General features: G+C 40.2%; 1 protein-coding gene across 2 annotated transcripts in view; it reads left to right on the top strand.

Moving 5' to 3' along the window:
• TTC39C (tetratricopeptide repeat domain 39C) overlaps positions 1 to 24453 on the top strand; it is a 122290-nt gene that overhangs the window by 37578 nt on the left and 60259 nt on the right. For both annotated transcript variants that reach the window (XM_050767798.1, XM_050767799.1), the window contains exons 2-4: positions 12026 to 12074; positions 13922 to 14050; positions 17050 to 17164. In XM_050767798.1, coding sequence (XP_050623755.1) covers positions 12026 to 12074; positions 13922 to 14050; positions 17050 to 17164 — 293 coding nt within the window. The remainder of the gene's footprint in view (positions 1 to 12025; positions 12075 to 13921; positions 14051 to 17049; positions 17165 to 24453) is intronic.

Raw genomic sequence — 24453 nt, 5'->3', positions numbered from 1 at the left:
TTTATTAGACTATGATCCTGAATTTTATTGTTTTTGTTTGGCCTGATTTCTTAATCACCTTCCTAGTTATTTGGCTTGGATGGAGGTGACATTTTAATCCTTCCAGAAGCAGGCTCAGTGTCAGCTGTGTACTATGGAAACCACTGGGAACTGGAAATTTATCATGGATCCTTAGAAGATGTGGAGCAGTGGAGTGTGCAGGGCATGGAGTTGGACCTGGGTAACTGTACCTGTCTCTCAGGTCTGTTGGGAGGAGGAGACCTCATGAATGAGATAGAGCCAATGGTATTACTGTGGAAGTGATTTAACTTTTTAGGAATACCACAGTAATGAATTTTGTTTTATAATCTGATTTGTAGCAGGATTCAAAAAGAGACATTCCACGGATGCTGTCGAATCATATATGAGACCTCTAAAGGTGCTATCTGTAATATATAAAGGAAGCATTGAGAGGACTTTTAAAGTAAGATGCTTTCAGAATAAATCAGATGTTTTCCTTTTGAAAAATATTCTTAATAACAATATGAATAGTGTCAAGAAAAACCCTTCAAATAAACCATTTCCCCTTTTATTTTCCTTGGCCACCGTCTGAGGGAATAGGTTGCTTTTCTTCTTAGACCTTTGATGTAGAGTTTTCCACTTATCACTTGCAAGAGACCTTTCCCTTTTCTGCATATGGAAGATGCTCTGTTTAATAAACCGTTGAATGAATGCCACGTGAATAAGGTGCTGAAGACGTCACTGTTCTTTCTTCCTGTCATAATATAAGTAGAGACAAGTCTTTCTCTTTAGGTGGTGAGTGATATAAAAGCTTTTATGTTCTGTGGCACTGGCTGAACAGATACTCCTTTCTCTGTGATTGCTGCAACATCTTTCAATTAAGGTTGAGGCCTCCAAGTTGCTCCCATAATAGTTTCTCATGTCTGAATGGTGTTACAAAGTAAGTTCAACGAATTTGGAAAATATAGCTCATTGCAGAAGTACTAAATTAATCTTATCTATTGATTGTTGCCACAGTGTATTCAAGTTAGAGAACTTGAGATATAGAACAGTAAAAATGAGCCGATAGCCCAGGAACCACAAGAACAGTACAGACTATGTGGGGGCTACGTTCAGACCATCAGTCTCCTGTGAAATTGGGACATTTCAAGGCTTTATTTAGTGCTGACTTTTACGTGTTCAAAGCACATATTTTTAGTTTTTAACTCAGCCCTCATCAGATTATCAGATTCCTTATTATAAAATCGTGATCCTCAAATCACTTGCATTTGTTTTTGGGAAAAAATGCAAAAGACTGTCTTGGGGAGTGACCTCATCTAACTGAGGACTGTTCTCTACTTCTTATGGGTTCAGTTCACTGCCAGCCTTGTGCTCAGGGTGCTCTGGGCCACAGCTGGGCACTGTGAGGCCTCAGCTTGCCACTCGGTGAATCACTCGTTCTCACATAAGCGGGATCTGGCGGTCTTGTGTTGAATCGCCCCATTATTCTGTTTGGTTGACTGGATGATATATTCTAATGAGAAAATTGTGTCAAAGCCACAACCGAACCACAGGGATGTAGAACAAGTAAATCGACTTAAATGATGTATTTTTTTCTCTAAAAGGAGTGTAAATGCAGAAAGTGTCTGTGGTGACAACTTGAAAACGGAGATGATGATTAGAGCAGTTTCAGTCGTGACTGTTAAACCTCCCCGCTGTACACACGCTTTGCACTGAAGAAGACCCCCTTGATCTTCTTGCCCCTCACAATATTTTTTTCATTTTTTGTCTGTATGTGTTGAAAAATGTATGCAGAACTTTTGTTTTCACATTAAATTCTATCGAAAAACATTTTTAGGTCTTGATGATATTCCATCTGGTTATTTCTGAGTCATTCTATTGTAGAAAGTTTTTTCAATTAATTTTTAAATTGTGGTAAAATATACGTAACAGAATATGTCATCTTACCCATTTTTCAAGTTTACAGTTCAGTCATGTTAAGTACATATACATTGTTTTGCAACCAATCTGCAGAACTCTTTCTCATCTTGCAAAACTCCAACTCTGTACCCATTAAACAATAGCTCCCCATTCCTTTCCCCACCTCCAGCCTCTGACAACCGCTATTGTGCTTTCTGTCTCTATGAATTTGACTGTGACAGGTACTTCATAGAAGTGGAATCATACAGTATTAATCTTTTTGTGACTGGCTTATTTCACTTAGGATTATGTCCACAAAGTTCATCCATTTCGTCACATGTATCAGAATTTTCTTTTTTTTAAGGCTGAATAATATTCCATTGTTTGTATATCACATTTTGTTTATCCATTCATCACTTGAGTTGCTTCTGCCTTTTGGCTGTTGTGAATAATGCTGGTATGAACGTGGGTGCACAAGTATCTGTTTGAGTCCCTGCTTTCAATTCTTTTGTGTATATGCCTAGAAGTGGAATTGCTCGATCGTATGGTAATTCTAGTTTTTGAGAAACTGCCTATAGTTTTCCATAGTGGCTGCACCACCTTACACTCCCACCAACCGTATGCAAAGGTTCCAGTTTCTCCACATCCTTTCTAACGCTTATTTTGTTTCATTTGTGATAGTAGCTATCCTAGTGGGTGTGAGGTGGTGTCTCACTGTGGCCTTGATTTGCATTTCCCTAGTGATTAGTGATGTTCAGCTTCTGTTCATGGGCTTATATAGCCATTTGTTCATCTTCTTTGGAGAAATGTCTATTCAAGTTCTTTGGCCAGTTTTTAATTAGGTTGTTTGTTTTTTGTTGTTGCTGAGTTGTAGGAGCTCTTTATATATTCTGGATATTAACCCCATATCATATATATGATTTGCAAATATTTTCTCCAGTTCCATAGGTTGGTTGCCTTTTCACTCTGCCGATTATGTTCTGGAAGGCACAGAAGTTTTAAATTTTGATGTAGTTCAATTTATATACTTTCATTACCTGCGCTTTTGGTGTCATATCCAAGAAATTGTTGCCAAATGCAGTGGCATAAAGCTTTTTTCCAATGGTCCATTAAAACCCAATTTTTCTCTATTCTGGATAATGTTGGAACAAACGGCTTCATGCATGTAGTTTTCTTGGCATTGTTTTACTCTTCTTTCAGAAGGAAAGATGAAATATCAAACCAGTTTTGTCTTCTTAAAGCCCATTTTTGATGATAACAAGCAGAGCAGGGGATATCACTTGTCCTTTTGGCAAAAATTGTGTTTCTGAAGGCAAGGTCTAAGGCCTTAGAGAAGCATTGAGTGTTGCCCTTTTTGCTAATTGTACAAAGTTAACTCCAGTGCTCCCCCTGGGACTGTGATTTTTAAACAGCATGGTCCCAGAAAGCAGAGCTTCCATTAAGAGCAGCAGGGGTGAGTACATGCAATTTTTTCTTCAGCCCTCAGATCTCAGGTCTCAGGGCTGCAGTGAAAGATGTGGATGACAGCTGCAGGCTGATTAGATTCAGGTGGCCCTGTGCTTCATTTATAATCCCCAAGAGTCCAAACCCCCCACACATTTGAAGGGGAGAAAAGTCATTCTGGAAAATTCTAAGAACTAAACATTAAGTAAGTTTAGAACATTTTCAGAAAAATGAAAGACAAAAAATTCCTGCTATTCACTACTTTGGGCAGGAAAATTGCATTTAAAGAAACACATTCAGTTAGGGACTGTTTTACAGTAATGATGCCCACTTACGTGAGAAATGTTCCTTTGAGAATCAAATATATACATTCTCTTCCACTGCATTTCAGGAAATAAAATCTTCATCTATCCAATTTTTAATATCTTTGAGAAACCTTAAAAAAAAGTCCAAGGCAATGTTGGCGAATATCAGAATGAGGATCAATTACTTCCTTTCATTCACGACAGGTTTTCTACCTTTGGGTGACTCATACAGAGAGAAAATTTTAGAGTCGTTTTATTACTGATGGTTCATTTTTAAAAAGCAAATGCGGTGAACATAAGAGGCCCTCTCATGAAAGGATTCCAAAAGATACCTTGTGTTTTGTAAAACGTATGTCTGTTTTTGAAATTGTTTTTTAGAGACAGGGTCTCACAATGTTGCCCAAGCTGATTTGCAACTCCTAGTCTCAAGCAATCCTCCTGTCTCAGCCTCCCAAAGTGCTGGGAGTATAGGTGTGAGCCATCATGCCTGGCCTTGTTTTTTAACTTTTTATTTTGGAAAATTTTATACATCTTCAAAAGTACGTAGAATAATTTAATGAATTCTGATGTTCTTGTCACTCAGCTTCAATAATTATCAAGTCAGGAACAGTCTTGCTTTGTCTATCTTCTGTTCCCTTTTAATCTCTTTGCCCCAAATTATTTTGAAACAAATCCCAGTCAACATATCATTTTATCTGTAATTACTTTCATATATCCCTCTAAAGAGTAGAAACTCCTTTAAAATATAGCCACAGTACCATTGCACACCAAAAAATGAATACTAATTTATTAATATAATCCAATAATCATCAATGATCATTTATCTGATTGTTTTTCTTTTTAATATTTTTCTCTTTGTCATAAGGAAAAACTTAGTACAGTGAAGAACTTTTACAATGTAAACACCAGTGTAACTACTATCCAGGTAAAGTTCTCAGACATTTCCAACACTCCAGTGCCCTCCTTTGGGCTCCTTCTCAAATTGATATTTCTCCAGAGGAAGCCACTGTCCAGACGTCTGTCATCATCAGAAGTCAGAATAGTGGTTTTGGATTTCATATACATAGACTCATCTAGGATATACTCTTTTGTATCTAGCTTCTTTCACTCAACGTTATTGCTTATGAGATTAATTCATGTTATTGCATTGAGTGAATATGCTGCAATACTACATCTGTTCTACCGTGATGGATGCTTGAGTTATTTCTACTTTGAGGCTAGTATGAATAACACTGCTATTAACATGGTATATGTGTCTTTTCGGGGAGCATAATCATTAATTTCTGTTGTGAAAATTACTGGTTTACCCAGTAATCCCATGATTGGGTATATACCCTAATGAATATAAATTGTTCTGCCATAAAGGCACATGCATGCGTATGTTCATTGCAGCACTATTCACAATAGCAAAGACATAGAATCAACCTAAATATCCATCAGTTGGAGACTGGATAAATAAAATGTGGTACATATAGCTGGGCGCCATGGCTCACGCCTGTAATCCCAGTAGTTTGGGAGGCCAAGGCGGGTGGGTCATGAGGTCAGGAGATGGAGACCATCCTGGCTAACATGGTGAAACCCTGTCTCTACTAAAAATACAAAAAATTAGCCGGGCGTGGTGGTGGGCACCTGTTGTCCCAGTTACTCGGGAGGCTGAGGAAGGAGAATGGCGTGAACCCAGGAGGCAGAGCTTGCAGTGAGCTGAGATTGGGCCACTGCACTGCAGCCTGGGGGACAGAGCGAGACTCCATCTCAAAAAAAAAAAAAAAAAAAAAAAAAGGTGGTACATATACTGTGCAATACTATGCAGCCATAAAAAAGAATGAGATCATGTCCTTTGCAGGAACATGGATGGAACTGGAGGCCATTAGCATAAGCAAACCAATGCAGGAACAGAAAATCAAATACTCCATGTCCTCACATGTAAGTGGGAGCTAAACACTGAGTACACCTGAACACAAAGAAGTGACCAACAGATAGCGGGGCCTGCTTGAGGGTGGAGGGTAGGAAGAGGGTGAGGATAGAAAAACTACCTATTGTGTACTGTGCTTATTACCTGGGTGATGAAATCATTTGTACACTAAACACCTGTGACACGGTTTACCTGTATAGCAAACCTTTACATGTACCACAACCTAAAATTAAAAAAATTAATGACAACTATATGTGCATAAAATTAAACCACTGTTAAATCCATTAGAGGCTAGATGCGATAGCTCACGCCTGTAGTCCCAGCACTTTGGGAGGCAGAGGCAGGTGGATCACTTGAAGTCTGGAGTTCGAGACCAGCATGGTCGACATGGTGAAACTCCATCTCTACTAAAAATACAAAAATTAGCCAGGTGTGGTGGCATGAACCTGAGGTGCTAGCTACTCAGGAGGCTGAGACACAAGAATCACTTGAACCCAGGAAGCGGAGGCTGCAGTGAGCCGACCACTGCCCTGCAGCCTGGGTGTCAGAGCGAGACTCTGTCTCAAAAAAAAAAAAAAAAAAAAAAAAATTCATTAGAACAAATAATAAAATTATCAAGTTCATAATTAATAAAACAAGTTACTAGGGTAGGCATATGTTTAGATTTAGTAGACACTGATAAGCGACGTAGGAGAATACTAGTTGTTCCACATCTCACTAACACTTGAAAGTGTCAGTCCTTCCTGACAACCTGAGTAGTATAGTGGTATCTCATTTTGGTTTTAATTTGTATTTCCCTGATAACTAATGATTTTCAGCATTTTAAATATGTTTATTGACTTTTGGATACCCTCATTTGTGAAGTGTCTATTGTAAGATTTTGGCAATCTTTTTAGTAAGCTTTCAGTCTTTTTTTTTTTTTTTTTTTTTTTACTGATTCATGGAAGGTTTTAATGTATCCTGAAGATGAGCTCTTAGTTGGATATGTGTATTGCAGATATCTTCTCCCCGTCTGTGGTTTGCTTTTTCCAATCGCTTATGACTGAACAGAAATTCTTAATTTTAATTGTCTTGATGTCTGGTAAAGTAAGCATCTAGCTTTGTTGCTGTTCTTCAGATTTGATTTGGCGATTCTAAATCATTTACTTTTCCATATAAATTTGTTTAATTTTTTAAACTTTTAAGTTCAGAGGTACATGTGCAGGTTTGTTATATAGGTAAACTTATGCCATGGGGATTTGTTGTACAGATTATTTCATCACCCAGGTATTAAACCTAGTACTAATTTTTCATTTTTTCCAATCCCCTCCCTCTTCCCACCCTCCATCGGGCCACTGCACTCCAGCCTGGGGGACAGAGTGAGACTCTGTCTCAAAAAAAAAAAAAAAGAAAATGTGGTACATATACTGTGGAATACTATACAGCCTCAAGTAGGCCTCAGTGTCTGTTGTTCCCCTCTATGTGTCCATATATTCTCATCACTTAGCTCCCACTTACAGATCAGAACATTTGGTGTTTGGTTTTCTGTTTCTGCATTAGTTTGCTAAGGATAATGGCTTCCAGCTCTATCTGTGTCCCTGCAAAGGACATGATCTCGTTCCTTTTTATGGTTGCATAGTATTCAATGGTGTACATGTACCACATTTTCTTTATTCAGTCTATCATTGATGGGCATTTCAGTTGATTCCAAGTCTTTGTCTTTGCTATTGTGAATAGTGCTGCAGTGAATATACACGTGCATGTATCTTTAAAATAGAACGATTTATAGTTCTTTGGGTATATACCCAGTAGTGGGATTCTTGGGTTGAATGGTATATTAGTTTGTTTTCATGCTGCTGATAAAGATATACCCGAGACTGAGACTGGGTTATCTATCTATTTATTTATTTATTTAGAGACAGAGTCTCACTCTGTCGCCCAGGCTGGAGTGCAGTGGGGCGATCTCGGCTCACTGCAAGCTCCGCCTCCCGGGTTCCCGCCATTCTCCTGGCTCAGCCTCCCGAGTAGCTGGGACTACCGGCGCCCTCAACCGCGCCCTGCTAATTTTTTGTATTTTTAGTAGAGACGGGGTTTCACCGTGGTCTCGATCTCCTGACCTTGTGATCCGCCTGCCTCGGCCTCCCAAAGTGCTGGGATTACAGGCGTGAGCCACCGCGCCCGGCTAGACTGGGTAATTTATAAAGAAAAGAAGTTTAATTAACTCACAATTCCACATGGCTGGGGAGGCCTCACAATCGTGGCAGAAGGCAAGGGAGGAGCAAAGTCATGTCTTGCATGGCAGCAGGCAAACAGAGAATGAGAGCCAGGTGAAAGGGGGAATGCCTTATACAACGATCAGATCTGATGAGGCTTACTCACTACCATCCCTGCCATGATTCAATTGTCTCCCACTGGGTCCCTCCCACAACACTTGGGAATTATGGGAGCTACGATCAAGGTGAGATTTGGGTGGGGACACAGCCAAACCATATCAAATAGTATTTCTGCCTCTAGGTCTTTCAGGAATCGCCACACTGTCTTCCACCACAATGGTTGAGCTAATTTACACTCCCACCAACAGTGTAAGAGTGTTCCTTTTTCTCCACAACCTTGCCAGCATCTGTTGTTTTTTGACTTTTTAATAATAAACATTCCAACTGTTGTGAGATGGTATCTTATGGTGGTTTTGATTTGCATTTTTTTTTTTTTGAGACGGAGTCTCGCTCTGTCTTCAGCTCTCCCAGGCTGAAGTGCAGTGGCGCCATCTTGGCTCACTGCAGCCTCTGCCTCTCAGATTCCAGAGATTCTCCTGCCTCAGCCTCCCAGATAGCTGGGATTACAGGCACGCCTGGCTAATTTTTGTATTTTTAGTCGAGACAGGGTTTCACCACGTTAGCCAGGCTGGTCTTGAACTCCTGACCTCAGGTGATCCACCTGCCGCAGACTCCCAAAGTGCTAGGATTGCAGGCGTGAGCCACCGCACCCGGCCGTATTCTTTTAAAGATAAAAAACTCAATGAGTTTGCTTTTATTCTTCCAGTTTGTATTCTGGACTATAGGACTTAAAAGTTTATTTCATCCTTTTTCCTATGCACAGAGTCCTGGGTCCCAACAAATGCTGATATACTTAACTGATTGCTTTCTCACATACTACGACCCAGCAGCCTTAGAATAACAGTACCCACTTGTCCAGTCCAGTAAGAATATGATTACTGAAAGCAGGTTAAGATTTTTCTTTTGGCCACCTTTTGGGGTCAGTTTTTAAGGCTATTTCACAATAGGGATATACTGTCAGATTACTGTGTTGTAAAGTCTCTTGGACTAGTTCTGCTCTGGTGTTATGTTACCAACTGGATTTGCTTTTAGGGATATTTAAGTCACTTTCTTTTGACTTTAGGGGTTGCATTATTAGCATCCAATATTATTGTGAATAACTTTTACATGGTTCCAAAATGAAATCTACAAAACAAGATGTATAAAAGGGAACTTCATTTGCATCCTTGTTTCTTCTTCCCTATTCCCCTCCCTCACCTTATAGGTATCAATTTTGAAAAAAATGTTATAGATTATCCTACCATTGTTTTTTCAATATCAGCAAATATTTAGTCGTCTTTTTTTTTTTTTTAAGTAGGTTTTTCACTATGGTTTATTTCACTCGCCCCAGTTTTTGTATATCTTCTGGTATTTAGAAAGGTTTGTATTTGGGTTCTAATGCTTACCTTTATATGCAGCCTTCACATAGCACTCCCACTCCCCTCTTGTTTGGTCTTTGTCTGTTGGTTCCAAATATGAGCAGTATTGAAATGAGCTGGGAGCCTCTTCCTCCCGCTCCACAGCTCCAGTTTTGAACTAATGACCTTCGTACTCTTTGGGAACATTTCCATATCTCCAAAATGAATGCATTTTGTGTAGAGACACATGCATGGTCCACAATTGATTAGGATGCAGTAAGTTAACTTAGGATCACTTGAAATATGTGAAGTTTAAGAAAAAAAAAAGTGGACTGGGTGTGGTGGCTCATGCCTGTAATCCTAGCACTTTGGGAGGCCGAGGAGGGTGGATCACTTGAGGTCAGGAGTTTGAGACCAGCCTGGTCAGTATAGTGAAACTCCATCTCTATTAAAAATACAATTAATTAGCCAGGCGTGGTGGCACCTGCCTCTAATCCCAGCTGCTTGGGAGGCTGAGGCAGGAGAATGACTGGAACCCAGGAGGCAGAGGTTGCAGTGAGCCAAGATTGTGCCATTGCACTCCAGTCGGGGCGACAGAACAAGACTCTGTCTTAAAAAGAAACGACAAAAAAACCAAGGACCAAGTGAACCATGTTAGATCGAGCTCTTCTAACAGCGAGTGATGTGCAGCCTGAGAGGACAACCGCCCGCCCCGAGTGTGTTGTCACGTGCCTGATGCACCCGGTGCTGTGGGGGTTTAACCTTGGGCTGTTGCTATGGTTTTTTTCCCCCACTTAAATGATAAGATGGTATGTGAAGTCAAAAGGGCCAGGTTAGGTACCATGAATAATTAATTGCCACAGCTCTCAGAAACCTAATTTTAGCCAAGAATAAGAAGCAGATGTGGCAACAGTAGGCCCTAGTTTCAGCTTCCTTCATTTTTCAAATGGCAAAGTGGCTAATATGTAAGCAGGGAAAAGGAGGGAAAAGTCGCAGTACACAGCACTTGATTGAGATGCGTCTGTTCCTGAAAGAATTCTGTTCTCGGAATTCACCGACTCGGATTTGCGGAACACCTGCTATGTGTGTAAGGTGGATATGATATGTATAGTAGGGTAGGGTATGCCCTACTATACATACTGTTATGCCCAAATAGTGCTATGGGATGAGAAAAACTAACATGTATTTTGAGGCAGATTGTGGGGATGACAGATGCTACAAAAGTCTGCGGTTTGATCTAGGTTCATGGGTGTGAGCGCTGGTTAGGGATTCCTCACAAGGGAATTGACCTTCCCATTTTTTTTTTCATGTTGGCTTAAGTAATCTATTAAATGGGATAAGCGGACTATTATTAACTATAGAATTTAGGTAGGTACTAAGTAGATGAAAAAGAAAATGGTAGCAGAAGGTTAGTGTTAAATAGAGTCCTGGATGGCACACATACTGTCTTTCTCTGACACACACACAGTGCACCAGGAGAAAAATGAATATGCATACCCTTTAACTCAGTAATGCTGCTGCTAGCATTTTATCCCAAGAATATATTTGACCTTGCCTGCCAAAATGTATGTACAAGATATCCATTAGGCATATGTGTGTACACACACATTCAGACACATGTAAGCGTGCACCTTCTCTTTCCCGTAGACACACACATACTCTCACTTTGCATATATTCTGTATTTATAGTCAGAGATAGAATACATTGTTTCATGCCTTTTTATAGTGACCATATAGTATTTGCATAATAAAAAATCAATAAAATGGTTTTCATTTAAGCAGGTAGTTACAACTAGCTTTTCCTTTTAGTGGAATTTATAGAGATCTGGATTTTGTACTATTTTGGATTTTGAAGCAGAACATTTATATTCTTTTATTCTTTAAATTGATATTGATTTGCTTTCATTTTTGGCTTACAACAAAATCAGATGATTACAAGGGGGAATGGCTGACTCTTAGGGAGGCATTCCTAAGGTTCTCGGATTTGATGAGTGACTTTGTGAAGTCTGACTCAGTGAAGAGACCCTTTGATCTACTCTAGAAACTATACTGATTTTCTGTGTTGAACATTTGTAACAAGTTTTGCATTTTAAAAATGATCTAACTGGTAACGGTAGAAGATTATTTTTAAAATGAATAATAACCATCTTTCTTTGGCCAAGGTTTTGTAGTTGTCAGTTTGTTTCTATCTTTTTTTTTTTTTTTTGAGACAGAGTCTCACTCTCGCCCAGCCTGGAGTGCAATGGTGCGATCTTGGCTCAGTGTGACCTCCACCTCCCGGGTTCACACAATTCTCCCTGCCTCGGGCTCCTGAATAGCTGGGATTATAGACACCTGCCACCACTTGCTGCTAACTTTTGTATTTTTAGTAGAGATGAGGTTTTGCCATGTTGGCTAGGCCTGTCTGCAACTCCTGACCTGAGGTAATCTGCCTGCCTCAGCCTCCCAAAGTGCTGGGATTACAGGCGTGAGCCACTGCGCCTGGCCTGTTTCTACCATCTTTATATTTATTGTGTCAACTCTTTAACAGCCATAGTTAAAAAGTGTACTAAGGCAATGTCTGTTCTAATTTGACTTTTTGTTTGCCTTAATTTGAAGAATCAGAGGCAAATTCTATCCTGGCAGATAGAGCTGTAAACCACCTTGCCTCTTTACCTTCTTTATTAGGGTAATTTAATCTGCTTGATGACCTTAACTTCTTTTATCCAATTAGGAGGATTATATGATAATCGTGATATGTCAAATGCTTTTAAAATAAAATTTTACAATGAAAATAATTTTATTGTGTGTGTGTGTGTGTTTTTTTTTTTTTAACAGAAATCATAGCCCACTAATGAGTTTTGGAGCCAGCTTTGTCAGTTTTTTGGTAAGTTGATATCTTAAGACCTACTGGCGTGAAAGAAACAATTATATAAAGTAATGTCTGTTAGTGGCTACCAGTTATATAGATATACTATTGTAGAAAGTCTTTTAGAGTCTAAAACTGAAGTCAAGTTTTTGCCTGTTACCAAATGCCTATGAAATAATCTGTCTTCCCTAATTTTAAAAATACAATGCTTACATCTTATTTATAGGGTACTATATTTTAACCAAAGTCCTTTTTAGAATAAAAATGTAATGGAAAGAACTTTAATAATTAAAATTGTATTCGAGGTAGAAAAAAGGTCTGGGTTTGGGTAATAAAGGTTTGCTCTAAAATTATTGAGTAAATGTGGACTAGAGGACAAGTTAAATGAGCAGAGCTAAAATTTGTCTGTTAGTATTACATTTCCAAATATGAGTATTTGGGAATTGAGGAAGTAGGTTGCAGTTAGGTTTTAAAGTACATTGGGCAATGTGGAAAATGGGATACTTCCATTTTCCAGAAACAGTAATAACATCACACAAATTATTTTCAAACACGTAATTTTTTTAAAAGACTTAAAGAATTGTGTAACAGCAAGAAAAAAAAAGTCGTGATAGAGACTGAAAAAGAGAAAGCATTTAGATCCAAGATTTAGAAAGATGTCAGCAAATGGGCGTGTCACAGCCTGGCAGTGCTCTACCACAGGTACCACGCCAGCTGCCAGTGAGAAGTTTTTATTCAAGGTATTTATTTCCTCTTATTGCCAGTTAATGCAACAAAAATGTTAAGGGCTATTGTTTGAACGAATACATTATTCCCAACCCTAAGGAACATGGTACTGGGTGGCGGTTGTAACATTAGAACCCAAGTGATTATAAGGGCTGCAAATGAGATCTAACCAAAGGGTCTTGGCTGAGTCTGGTGGTGGAGGAGGAGGAGAAGCAAGGCCACAGCAGGGTTGAGATTTCAGCAGCTTAAGAGGAGGGTTGGGAAGAAGAGTGTGGCAGGGAGGTCTGGGCTGAGGTTTGGCTAGAATGGAAAAGTAGGTTAGAGCCATACTGAGGAAGCCTGAAAGGCCAAGATGGAGCTGGTAGAATTTGATAGGAAATGAGGAGCTGGAGACAGTAGGTTCATCAGGTCCTTCCAAGAACCAGGTATCCTGCAGCAAGTCTGTCTCTGCCCCTGTAAGCCCATTCATCTCAGAAACCTCAGTTCTACTGTGTAAAGTCACAGGTGTTCAGCAGACATTCACTAGATTTCCCCTACCTCGTTAAATGTGGCCTGAAAAAGTCCACTAGGATCAGGTGCCTGGTAACAAGCTGTCATGGAATTTTTAAACATAGACAATATAAAATGGATTCCTTATAAGTGAATCTACTGGAATTGCAGTCCCTGGAAAGTCTGAAGATTTTCTAAGAGTACCTACAAGCTGTTGTTTCATTAGCATTTCTGTGCAGTTCTTGGCGGAGCCAGGGATCCATATGTGGGTGGAATGAACTTTTGAATTAGACACCATTGTAAAAACTGAATTGAGCAGACCAATCAGAAATTATAGAGAATTTTTGTTACCATGTTTAATAACTGCAACAACAAAAATTGTAGAACAGTAATGGCAAGGACATTTATTACCATATTTTTTTCATGATGATGTGATAGAGGTATAATCTTATTTCATGTTGAGATTATAGTTTCTTTAAATGAATAGATTATGCCATAACATTGTGATTCTTTTGCTTGCAATAAATAACTTAAGTGTTTTTTTATTTGGAGTTTTGTAATAGGCTTAAATTTTCTGATACTGATTCATTCATTCATTCATTCATTCATTCATTCTTTCTTTCTTTCTTTCTTTCTTTCTTTCTTGGAAGAATGCCATGATGACATTTGAGGAAGAAAAAATGCAGTTGGCATGTGATGACTTAAAAACCACAGAAAAACTGTGTGAAAGTGAAGAGGCTGGAGTAATTGAAACAATCAAGAATAAAATTAAGAAGAATGTAAGTACTGCGGCTTTAGGTTGTGGACTGTGTGCCACTGATTTAGAATATCACTTTTGTTCATTTAGAACAAAAGCTGTTTGCTTGGTTTTGTATTTAGAATATGACTGAAAAACCACAATGTTTCTTATGGTTTTTGGTCATATAAAATGTATCTCTTATAAAAACAAAAGCTGCTTTCAGTCCTCCAGAGCTATTCAGTGTATGTTCTTTTGATATCTTAGAGTCATCTTCTTCCATAATGGGCCGTGTGGCAAGGGCTGTTTTAATGAGGTTTTCCTATATGTAATTCAAGTAGGATACGATGACAGTTGATGAATAATAGAATTGCATTTTGGTATAATTCTGGAATTCAGCTGTTTACCTGATTTTCCCCAGGCCTCACCAGCCTTTGGTTGCAAATAGTCATAATACCATCAGAATCCAGTTTTCCTGACTTTCCCCTCACCATTCCAGTGCAAAAGTGCTAGGCTATGGAGAGGCATCCTCCTAACTCTGATGTTACCCGGAGTGCCCAAGGGTCTTGCATACGTCACTGACAGATCAGTCTGTTGGATATAGTCATCAGAAGCCACCTGTCTTCTGCTCCTGCATGCCCGTGCCCTGCCTATGAAGCATCATAGGAGACTGCTTCACCTCTGCTCTTGTTTATGGTGTCCACCATGAGAAAGCCACTGATGGGCCAAGGGTCCCACCTCCTGATGCTCCAGAGGGCCAGAATTTTCCTAGCTTCCTCTCTCTCCAGCCTGACACATCCTGCACAGCAGATGTTGTTACAAACGAGGAAACAGAAACATCTTGACATTTTCCCAAGTGAATAGAATAGTGAGTGCTGGGGCTAGATTTGGAACAACAGTGACCACGATGGATTATGCTAAAATCCAGAAAAAGGGAAACAGATCATTCTGGTGTGTCTGTGTGTATACTGTTGACATATTTGCAAAAATCCTATTATTTCTTCTGTCATTGTGATAGCATATAAAGGTATTTAACTTATTTTATTCAAGTTTATTTTGTACTAAGAATGCAGAATGTTCTATTCTGGAGTGTTCTATTCTTCATTTTAGAAACATTATGATAAAGACCAATGTTTTATAATGTCTAATCAATGACCAAGTGCTGTTGACTGTTTTTCTTAAATACCTCTTGAATTCATTGACTGCTCTCCATCCTTACTGCCATCTCTGTAGGTCAGACACTATCCCACCTGTCTAAGACACATGGGTATTTCTGCCTCCAGTCTCACGGTTCTTTAATGTAGGGGTCCCCAACCTCTGGGCCATGGACCTGTACTGGTCTGTGGCCTGTTAGGAACCAGACCACAGGGCAGGAGGTGAGCTGAAGGGCGAGTGAGCATTGCCACCTGAATTTTGCTTGCTGTCAGATCAACAGCGTCATTAGATTGTCATAGGAGCATGAACTGTCTATGCAAGGGATCTAGGGTGCACACTGCTTATGAGAATCTAACTAATGCCTGATGATCTGAGGTGGAACAGTTTCATCCTAAAACCATTAACTCATCTCCTCCCAACCCCCTAACCCAGTCCATGGAAAAATTGTCTTCCATGCAGCTGGTCCCTGCTGCCAAAAAGGTTGGGGACTGCTGCTCTAATTCATTGTCCATAATATAGTCACTAAAATGCAAATTTCTTGCTTGCTTGGTTTTCAGTGGCCCCCCTCACCAGCCATTGCTGTTATAATAAAGTACAGACTCCTTAATGTGGCTGACTTGGCATTTACGTTTCCTCTGCCTGGAACATTCTCCTCCCTCGTTTCCTGGTTCCTACTCCTCTTTAGTTCTTTCTAGGTGTCGTTTTCCCCAAGGACTCTTGCTTGAGGCCCCCTGCCCTGTTACGTGTGTCTCCTACAGGTTCCCGTAGTTCCCTGTCCTTACCCTTCAGAGAGCTTTCCACAGTACACAGTAATGTGGTCTATTTTCCTCAGTAGAATGAAAGCTTACATGTCTGCCATCAGTATCTAGTACCATGTCTGGCACCTGTGTTAATAATTAACATTTGTAATGAGTCCTTGCAGTTTAAAAAGCATTTTCACATTCAGTATCTCATTAGCCCTCCCAACAATCCTGCACAATAGATGCTATTACAAACGAGGAAACAGAGCATCTTGACATTTTCCCAAGTGAACAGAATAGTGAGTGCTGGGGCTAGATTTGGAACAGTGACCACGATGGATTATGCTAAAATCTAGAAAAAAAAGGAAACAGATCATTCTGGTGTATCTACTGTGTATACTGTTAACATATTTGCAAAAATCCTATTATTTCTTCTGTCATTGTGATAGCATATGAAAGCTATTTAACTTATTCAAGTTTACTTTGTACTAAGAATGCAGAGTGTTCTATTCTGGACTGTTCTGTTCTTCATTTTAGAAACGTTATGATAAAGACCAATATTTTATAAAAAGTGACTTGACTTTTTGCATATTTGTATTTATATGACATATTTCAAGTACTGTTTGTGATTTATTCAAAGCTAATTTTTAATTCCAGAATATTTTCTCCTTAATGGAAATGTAGTCAGTTTCTGATCTTTACATCTCAGTTGCATGCCTGAAAAGAATGCCCCTGATGTTATCCTACCTGAAGACAGGTGGCTGCAAAGTTGACTTTTCAGGTTATCTACTTAAGGAATATATTGTACTTTTAATGATTTTTATTTTGAATAAGAACGACTTTACGTTTTTTTTTTTTAAAAAAGGTGAAACTCTGAAGATTTTTGTTGCTTTTCGTATTCCCCATGAACTCAGTTTGTATCACTTAGAATATTTTTGTCTTTGAGTTACAGGGCTCAAACAAAACAAAGTTAGACTAATGGGAATTTGGAGCTGCCAGGCTCATAGGATAAATTTGTTCTTGGCTTTGAGTGCCAGGTTTCACAATTCCTGTGTAAAATTATTTTGTACAATAACCTAATACTGTTTTGGGGGACTAACATTGTTGTGTGTGATTTATCAGTGTGGACTTTCTTTCTGCCAAACAGGTTGATGTCCGAAAATCCGCCCCCTCTATGGTTGATCGGCTTCAGAGGCAGATAATCATAGCTGACTGTCAGGTGTACCTGGCTGTGCTTTCATTTGTAAAACAAGAATTGTCAGGTATGCTGAAGCGTTATTCTTAATGATTTTCACTATTCAGTGCACACAATTAGTAATACGCTTTTTAAAGAATGCCTTGTATTTCAGTCTTTGAAAACGTGGCGCCTCTTTGGAGCATGATACTGATTTATTACTGGGGAAATTGAAACCACAAGTATTTAATGTGTGTTTAGTGGAGCAGTTTTTGTGCCAGAGTCTGTCTCATCCTCTTGTCTCAAGGGAATTCTGTCATACTTACAGCAATTGCTAGTGCCTTTTATATGTATGTAGATGTATAATACTTTTTCTTTGTGGGAATCAGGTTGTGATCATAACCTTTAAAGTGAAATGTAACTGGCTTAAATTTACGGTTTTCAGGAAGTTGTTATTAAGGCCTGAGTGCCTTCAATGGTTTCACGTATATTAGGAGATCGTTAAAGATCATTAAAGATTTGCTAATATAGTGGAATTACCTGCATTTTAACAAACTAGTGAGGGATATAAACTAATTTCTTAATTAGTCTGTCCAGAACAAACGCTTTCTAGGTTTAGCTTTAATTTCTTGAGTGAAATAGATTCAAGTGAGCCTCTAAAGCTTGTCCTATGACTGAGTCTAAAATTGACCTAATTATTTTAATTATGTGGTTATGGTGGTCTCTGATATTGACAGCAGAAACTTGCCATTTTGGTAGATAGAACTTACTTGAAAAAACTGAAAATTCTAAAAGGAAATCAATTCAAATTCACTGTCAGAAAGATATTTTCTCCTAAACCTTAAATGAAGGATCTATTTCTTTTAAATTATAACATACTCTTTTCTTTCTAGCCTATCAGAAGCCAGTTTTTCCCCCTTTTTCTTATTTCTCTTGCTGTTTCCATCTTTGTCTCTGTCTCGTACCAGGGATGCTTTGCTTCTGTTTGGCTGAAGTCAAAAGTGGAATTTAACTTTTATTTTGACCTCTGAAATTTGGACTTCTAAATATTGATCTTTCTTTTAAAATATGTTCTATGATGTACATTCACTGTTTGCTTTGGTTCAATACTTCTTTTTCTCCTTAACCCTCTTCTAAGGACTCTTCTAATAATACCTTACTTATATGGTCAAGAACTCCTAGCTCATGTGAATTTTCTATAATACAGTAATGTCAAATCCCCCATTTGGAGTGCACTGCTGACTCAGATACAAAAGAGTACCGGAGCTTATCTGGACCTCATTGGTCAAGACAAGAGCTCTGTGATTTTTTACTCCCTTTTCCTGACACTCAAAGACTCTTGTAAGGAGCTAATTTTAACCATTAAGAAAATATCTGGCCAGGTGCCTTGGCTCACACCTGTAATCCCAGTACATTAGGAGGCTGAGGCAGGCGGATCACTCAAATCAGGAGTTCGAGACCAGCCTGGCCAACATGGTGAAACCCCATCACTAATAAAATACAAAAATTGGCTGCGTGTGGTGGCAGGCGCCTGTAATCCCAGCTACTTGGGAGGCTGAGGCAGGAGAATCACTTGAACATGGGAGGTGGGGGTTGCAGTGACCTGAGATCACTCCACTGCACTCCAGCCTGGGTGACAGAGCAAGACTTAGAAAAGGAAAGAAAAGAAAATACCTGTTGAGAGAGGAGAATAAAGCAAATGTAATAAAAGTTAAAGTGTGAGAGTGTATCAGAACTTTTTTTTTTTTTTTGAAATGGAGTCTCGCACTGTTGCCTGGGCTGGAGTGCAGTGGCACGATCTCGGTTCACTGCAACCTCTGCCTCCCAGGTTCAAGCAATTCTCCTGCCTCAGCCTCTGGAGTAGCTGGGATTACAGGTGCCTGCCACCACGCCTGGCTAATTTTTTGTATTTTCAGTAGAGATGGGGTTTCACTATGTTGGTCAGCCTGGTCTTGAACTCTGACCTCGTGATCTGCCCGCCTCGGCCTCCCAAAGTGCTAGGATTACAGGAATGAGCTGCCGCGTCCAGCCAGAACTTTTTAAATGAGTATATCTGTCTTTCATTTGTTCAATCATTGATCTAGTCAACAAATAATTATAGAGCACATGCGGTGTGCTAAGCACTTAGATAAGCAAACACAGACCTAGTCCCTGCCCTCGTGAAGCTGAGAATTATTAGATAATAGTATTTATATTTAAGATTATTCTGATTGTAAAATTACTAAATATTAGTATGGAAAATTTTGGAAAGATAGAAAGCAAGTCATCATCTCCAATTTCAACACTTAGAGAAAATCTCTTTTTGTTAATAACAATCTGCTTTATATTTATCTTTTATGCAAAATTGAATCTATAGTATTTTGTATCTTATTTTCTCTTTTTCAATTATACTTTGGATATTTTCCCTATGACTCAGTTTCAGAACATAATTTTAAATAATAGTGTGTTAGTTTGTCATATGAATATGCCCTAATGCATTTCATCAGTTCCTCATGGACATTTAGATTGGTGTGCATTTTTGGGGGATATTAGTGAGGTTGAACATGCTTTTGCATTTTATCCATAAACTATATTTCTTTCACAAATTATATTCACAGCCTTTGCCTATTCTAATAGTTTGATATTATTGTTACTTAATCCTGTTTATCATAGTATTTGACAGCATTCTTGGTTCTTCCTGAAGTCCTGTGATTTATTGAATATGATATTGACATTGAAGTGAAATTCTCATAGGCATGAAAGCCTTGGGTTGTCATAAACTTATGTAGTGGTTATTGCTTTGTGAATAGCTCAGTATTTGTTTCAAACAAAAACAACCAACAGTGTGCTCTATTTGCCTTTCAGACACCCAGTGGGTTATTAAGCTACAAATAATTTGTTTACTTCATTGTTGGGATCTGTATTTCTTTATTTTTTATTTTTTATTTTTTTTTTTTGAGACGGAGTCTCGCGCTGTCACCCAGGCTGGAGTGCAGTGGCCGGATTCAGTTCCCGGGGATCTCCCGAGTAGCTGGGTAGGCGTTCGGCCGGCTAGTTTTTTAGTATTTTTTAGTAAACGGGGTTTCATTTTACCATGGATCTCCTGACCTCGTGATCCGCCCGTCTCGGCCTCCCAAAGTGCTGGGATTACAGGCTTGAGCCACCGCGCGCGGCCAGGGATCTGAATTTCTTAGAAAACATTTTACATAGATAATTTTCTTGGGGGGAAAAAAAACTCACAAAGCTCCTTGTTGGAGATGTTTGTTAATGGATGGCCCTCCCCACCCCTGGAGCAGGGCAGCACTGAGGGGCCAGGGGCACACACACAGGCCAGAGCTCTGGTAGAGATGAGCCAATGTGAACTTTTTAATGGTTCATACTTTAAAAAAAAAAAAAAAAAAAAAAAAAGACAGTTTCTCGCTCTGTCATGCAGGCTGGAGTGCAGTGACAAAATCTCGGCTCACTGCACAACCTCTGCCTCCCAGGTTCAAGCAATTCTTGTACCTCAGCCTCCCAAGTAGCTAGGATTACAGGTGCATGCCACCACTCCTGGCTAATTTTTTGTATTTTTAGTAGAGACGGGGTTTCACCATATAGCCAGGCTGGTCTCGAACTCCTGCTCTTAAGTGACACCCACCTTGGCCTCCCAAAGTGCTGGGATTGCAGGCATGAGCCACCATGCCCAGTCAATGCTTCTTACTTTTAAAAGAACTTGTGTTTATCTCATTTAAACTTCCTTATAATGAATTACTCCGTCATCTCTTTAATTTCCCATACTATTTTATATCTTTTAAATTCACTCTATTATCCAAGGGTCTTTTATTGCAGCAAGAATATATTACTTTTGTGATAAAAAGAAATTATTTTTAAAACATATTTTATGGCACTTGCCACCTTGTTTTATTGTAAGTTTCCTTTATTTCCTTTTGGATTTGAAGAGAGGGCCCATGTCTTTCTCACCTTTGTATGCTTGACGACATGTATACTCCAGTTTTCCTTAGATGAGATTGTTTTCCTGCTTTGACAGGTGAGACAGTTGTGGTTGAATGATTTATGCAGCTTGTTGATGATAACAGAACCAGGGCCTGAACCATGGTTTTCTCGTTTCCTAACTGAAATCCTGGTGCTGTCCATGTGCTCCCATTGTGCTACCACCTGCCAAGTGGCCCAGAAACCTGGGTTTCTTGGGGCCTTCTCCCTCAGGTGCTCCCTGTGCCCTGGGCTAGAATAGTAGCCACACTGCCTCTTGCTCCCCTCTGGGCCACACTCTCTGTTGCTGCTAGAGCATCTTTCCAGAACCGCTTAAACCCATGCTTTAAACACTTAGCTGTCCTGCCTCACCTGCAAGGCAAGGCCTGAATTCCTTTTGTGCAGAGCGTATAAGACTCTTTCCCAGCCCCCTGCCCTTCCACTACCTCATCTAGCTGAGCCGAGGTTCTCACACTTCCCTGAATACCCCCTGCTGCCTTGAGCTTTTATTCACCTTACCCTGTCGGTGTGGAACACCCCTACCCCCTTTATCTTTCTCTTATGCTTAATCAAGTAGAGCCCAGGCCTTCCTCCTTTGTACGGCATTCCCTCCTCATGTCAATCCTGGCTCTGTCACCTAGGCTGGAGATCATCGCTCACTGCAGCCTTGAGCTCCTAGGTTCAAGTGATCCTCTTGCCTCAGCCTCTTGAGTAGCTGGGACTACAGGCACGTACCACCACACCTGGCTAATTTTTAAAAATGTTTTTGTAGAAATAGGGGTCTCACTATGCTGCCCAGGCAGGTCTTGAATTCCTGGGTTCAAGCGATCCTTCCACCCTGTCCTCTCAAAGTGTGGGGATTACAGGTGTGAGCCACCATGCCCAGCCAATCTGGCCTTTGTTGTGCTATTACTTACATCCTGTACATCACCATTTACTGCATGTATCGCATAGCAATACTCATATATATTTACATGTCTGCCTAAAGCGTTAGGCTACATGCTCCTTGAGGGCAGGGACTGTGCAGTCTACCTGCTGTTTTACCTCTTCTCCACATATGTTGAGCATTTCCTGTGTGCCCACATGCTGTGAGATGATAGGTGCTGGTAGTCTAGAGATGAATGAGATGCACCTCATGCCCTGGGGGAACTCATGGTTTGGCAGGAGGAAAAAATAAGTAAGTAAATAAATTCTAATTCAGGAGGATACTTCAGTCATAGGCACATAAGTTAGTCATAGAGGTTGCACAGGGAACAAGTGATTCTGAATCTTTGGGAAGATCAAGTATCCCTTATCCCTGAGGAGGGTTATAAAGAATGAAGGTCTGTTTCCTTCTCTGTGTCCTTAGACCCTGGTAGGATGTTTTTGCCTAGAACATGGTGGGTAGATATGAAAATCCATTTATACCTAGTGTTCCATTATTGGAATGCTAAGTGTGTGGGAGTTATTTATATCCTACTGTTCAAGTCCATTGCCAAGATCTGATTGCAAAAATTCAAAAATTTGCAACCTCAGGCAAAATTAAAGGGAGGAAATGGAGGAAAGGTAATGCCATTCAGGAAGATATTGGGATTGGAGAAGTGAGCCTATTGGAAGTCTGTTGGTGACATATGAAAAAATGCTCATCATCACAGGCCATCAGAGAAATGCAGATCAAAACCACAGTGAGATATCATCTCACACCAGTTAGAATGGCGATCATTAAAAAGTCAGGAAACAACAGGTACTGGAGAGGATGTGGAGAAATAGGAACACTTTTACACTATTGGTAGGAGTGTAAACTAGTTCAACCATTGTGAAAGACAGTGTGGCGATTCCTCAAGGATCTAGAACTAGAAATACCATTTGACCCAGTGATCCCATTACTGAGTATATACCCAAAGGATTATAAATCATGCTGCTATAAAGACACATGCACACGTATGTTTATTGCAGCACTATTCACAATAGCAAAGACTTGGAACCAACCCAAATGGCCATCAGTGATAGACTGGATTAAGAATATGTGGCACATTTACACCATGGAATACTATGCAGCCATAAAGAGGGATGAGTTCATGTCCTTTGTAGGGACACGGATGAAGCTGGAAACCATCATTCTGAGCAAACTGTTGCAAGGACAGAAAACTAAACACCGCATGTCCTCACAGGTGGGAATTGAACAGTGAGAACCCTTGGACACAGGAAGGGGAACATCACACACTGGGGCCTGTTGTGGAATGGGGGGAGGGGGGAGGGATAGCATTAGGAGAAATACCTGATGTAAATGATGAATTAATGGATGCAGCACACCAACATGGCACATGTATACATATGTAACAAACCTGCACGTTGTGCACATGTACCCTAGAACTTAAAGTATAATTTAAAAAAAAAAAAAAAGGTCTGTTGGTGAAGGTTACAGATAACAAGGCAGTGGGCTGACTGGTGAAAACTAAATCATCTTTTGTCCTTCAAAGTCTTGGGCCAGGCACGGTGGCTCACACCTGTGCACGGTGGCTCCTAGCACTTTGGGAGGCTGAAGTGGGTGGATTGTTTGAGTCTAGGAGTTTGAGACCAGCCTGGGCAACATGGCAAAACCCTATCTCTACTGAAAAAACAAAAAATCAGCCAGGCTCGGTGGCGTGTGCCTGTAGTCCCAGCTACTCGGGAGGCTGAGGTGGAAGAATCACCTGAACTTGGGAGGTCAAGGCTGCAGTGAGGTGAGATAGTGCCACTGCACTGTAGCCTGGGCAATCCAACTGAGACCTTGTCTCAAGAAAAAAAAAAGGTCTATTATTTGGGTCACAAGAGAGGCAAACCTGAATTACCTTCCATCACGGGTTAACCAGTCTCCTTCCAGGACAGTTGAACAGACAGGCTTTAGTAGATGCTTGCACCAGATACAGTTCCCATGAAAAATTACAAAATTTAACCAAGATCAATTTAGTGTAACTTGATACTCCCATTTTGCAAGCAGCTCTTGCCCTTTGCCAGGGAAGACTTCTACCCCCGTATAGGGCAGGGTTTCCTCTTGCCTCCTCTGTCTCTCAGCTAGTTGTTGCCTGGTCCTCATAAGGTGGGACAAATTGTCTGTTGCCCAGGCTAGAGTGCAGTGGCACAATCTTGGGTCACTACAACCTCTACCTCCTGGGTTCATGCTATTCTCCGGCCTCAGCCTCCCAAGTAGCTGGAACTACAGGCACCTGCCACTATGCCTGGCTAATTTTTTTGTGTTTTTTAGTAGAGGCAGAGTTTCACCATGTTGGCCAGGCTGGTTTTGAACTCCTGACCTCAAGTGGTCCACCCGCCTCATCCTCCCAAAGTGCTGGCATTACAGGCATGAGCCACTGTGCCCGGCCGGGTCTGTGGTTTTCTGCTGTCTCCACCTCCTTCCACAGACACAGAGATAACGACAGCTGAATGATTTATACTTGACCTTTCAGAGCA

Source organism: Macaca thibetana, chromosome 18, assembly GCF_024542745.1.
Source record: "Macaca thibetana thibetana isolate TM-01 chromosome 18, ASM2454274v1, whole genome shotgun sequence".
Taxonomy (NCBI): domain Eukaryota; kingdom Metazoa; phylum Chordata; class Mammalia; order Primates; family Cercopithecidae; genus Macaca; species Macaca thibetana.
Note: the sequence above shows the minus strand (reverse complement) of the source record. Positions and strands in the feature narration are given on the sequence as shown.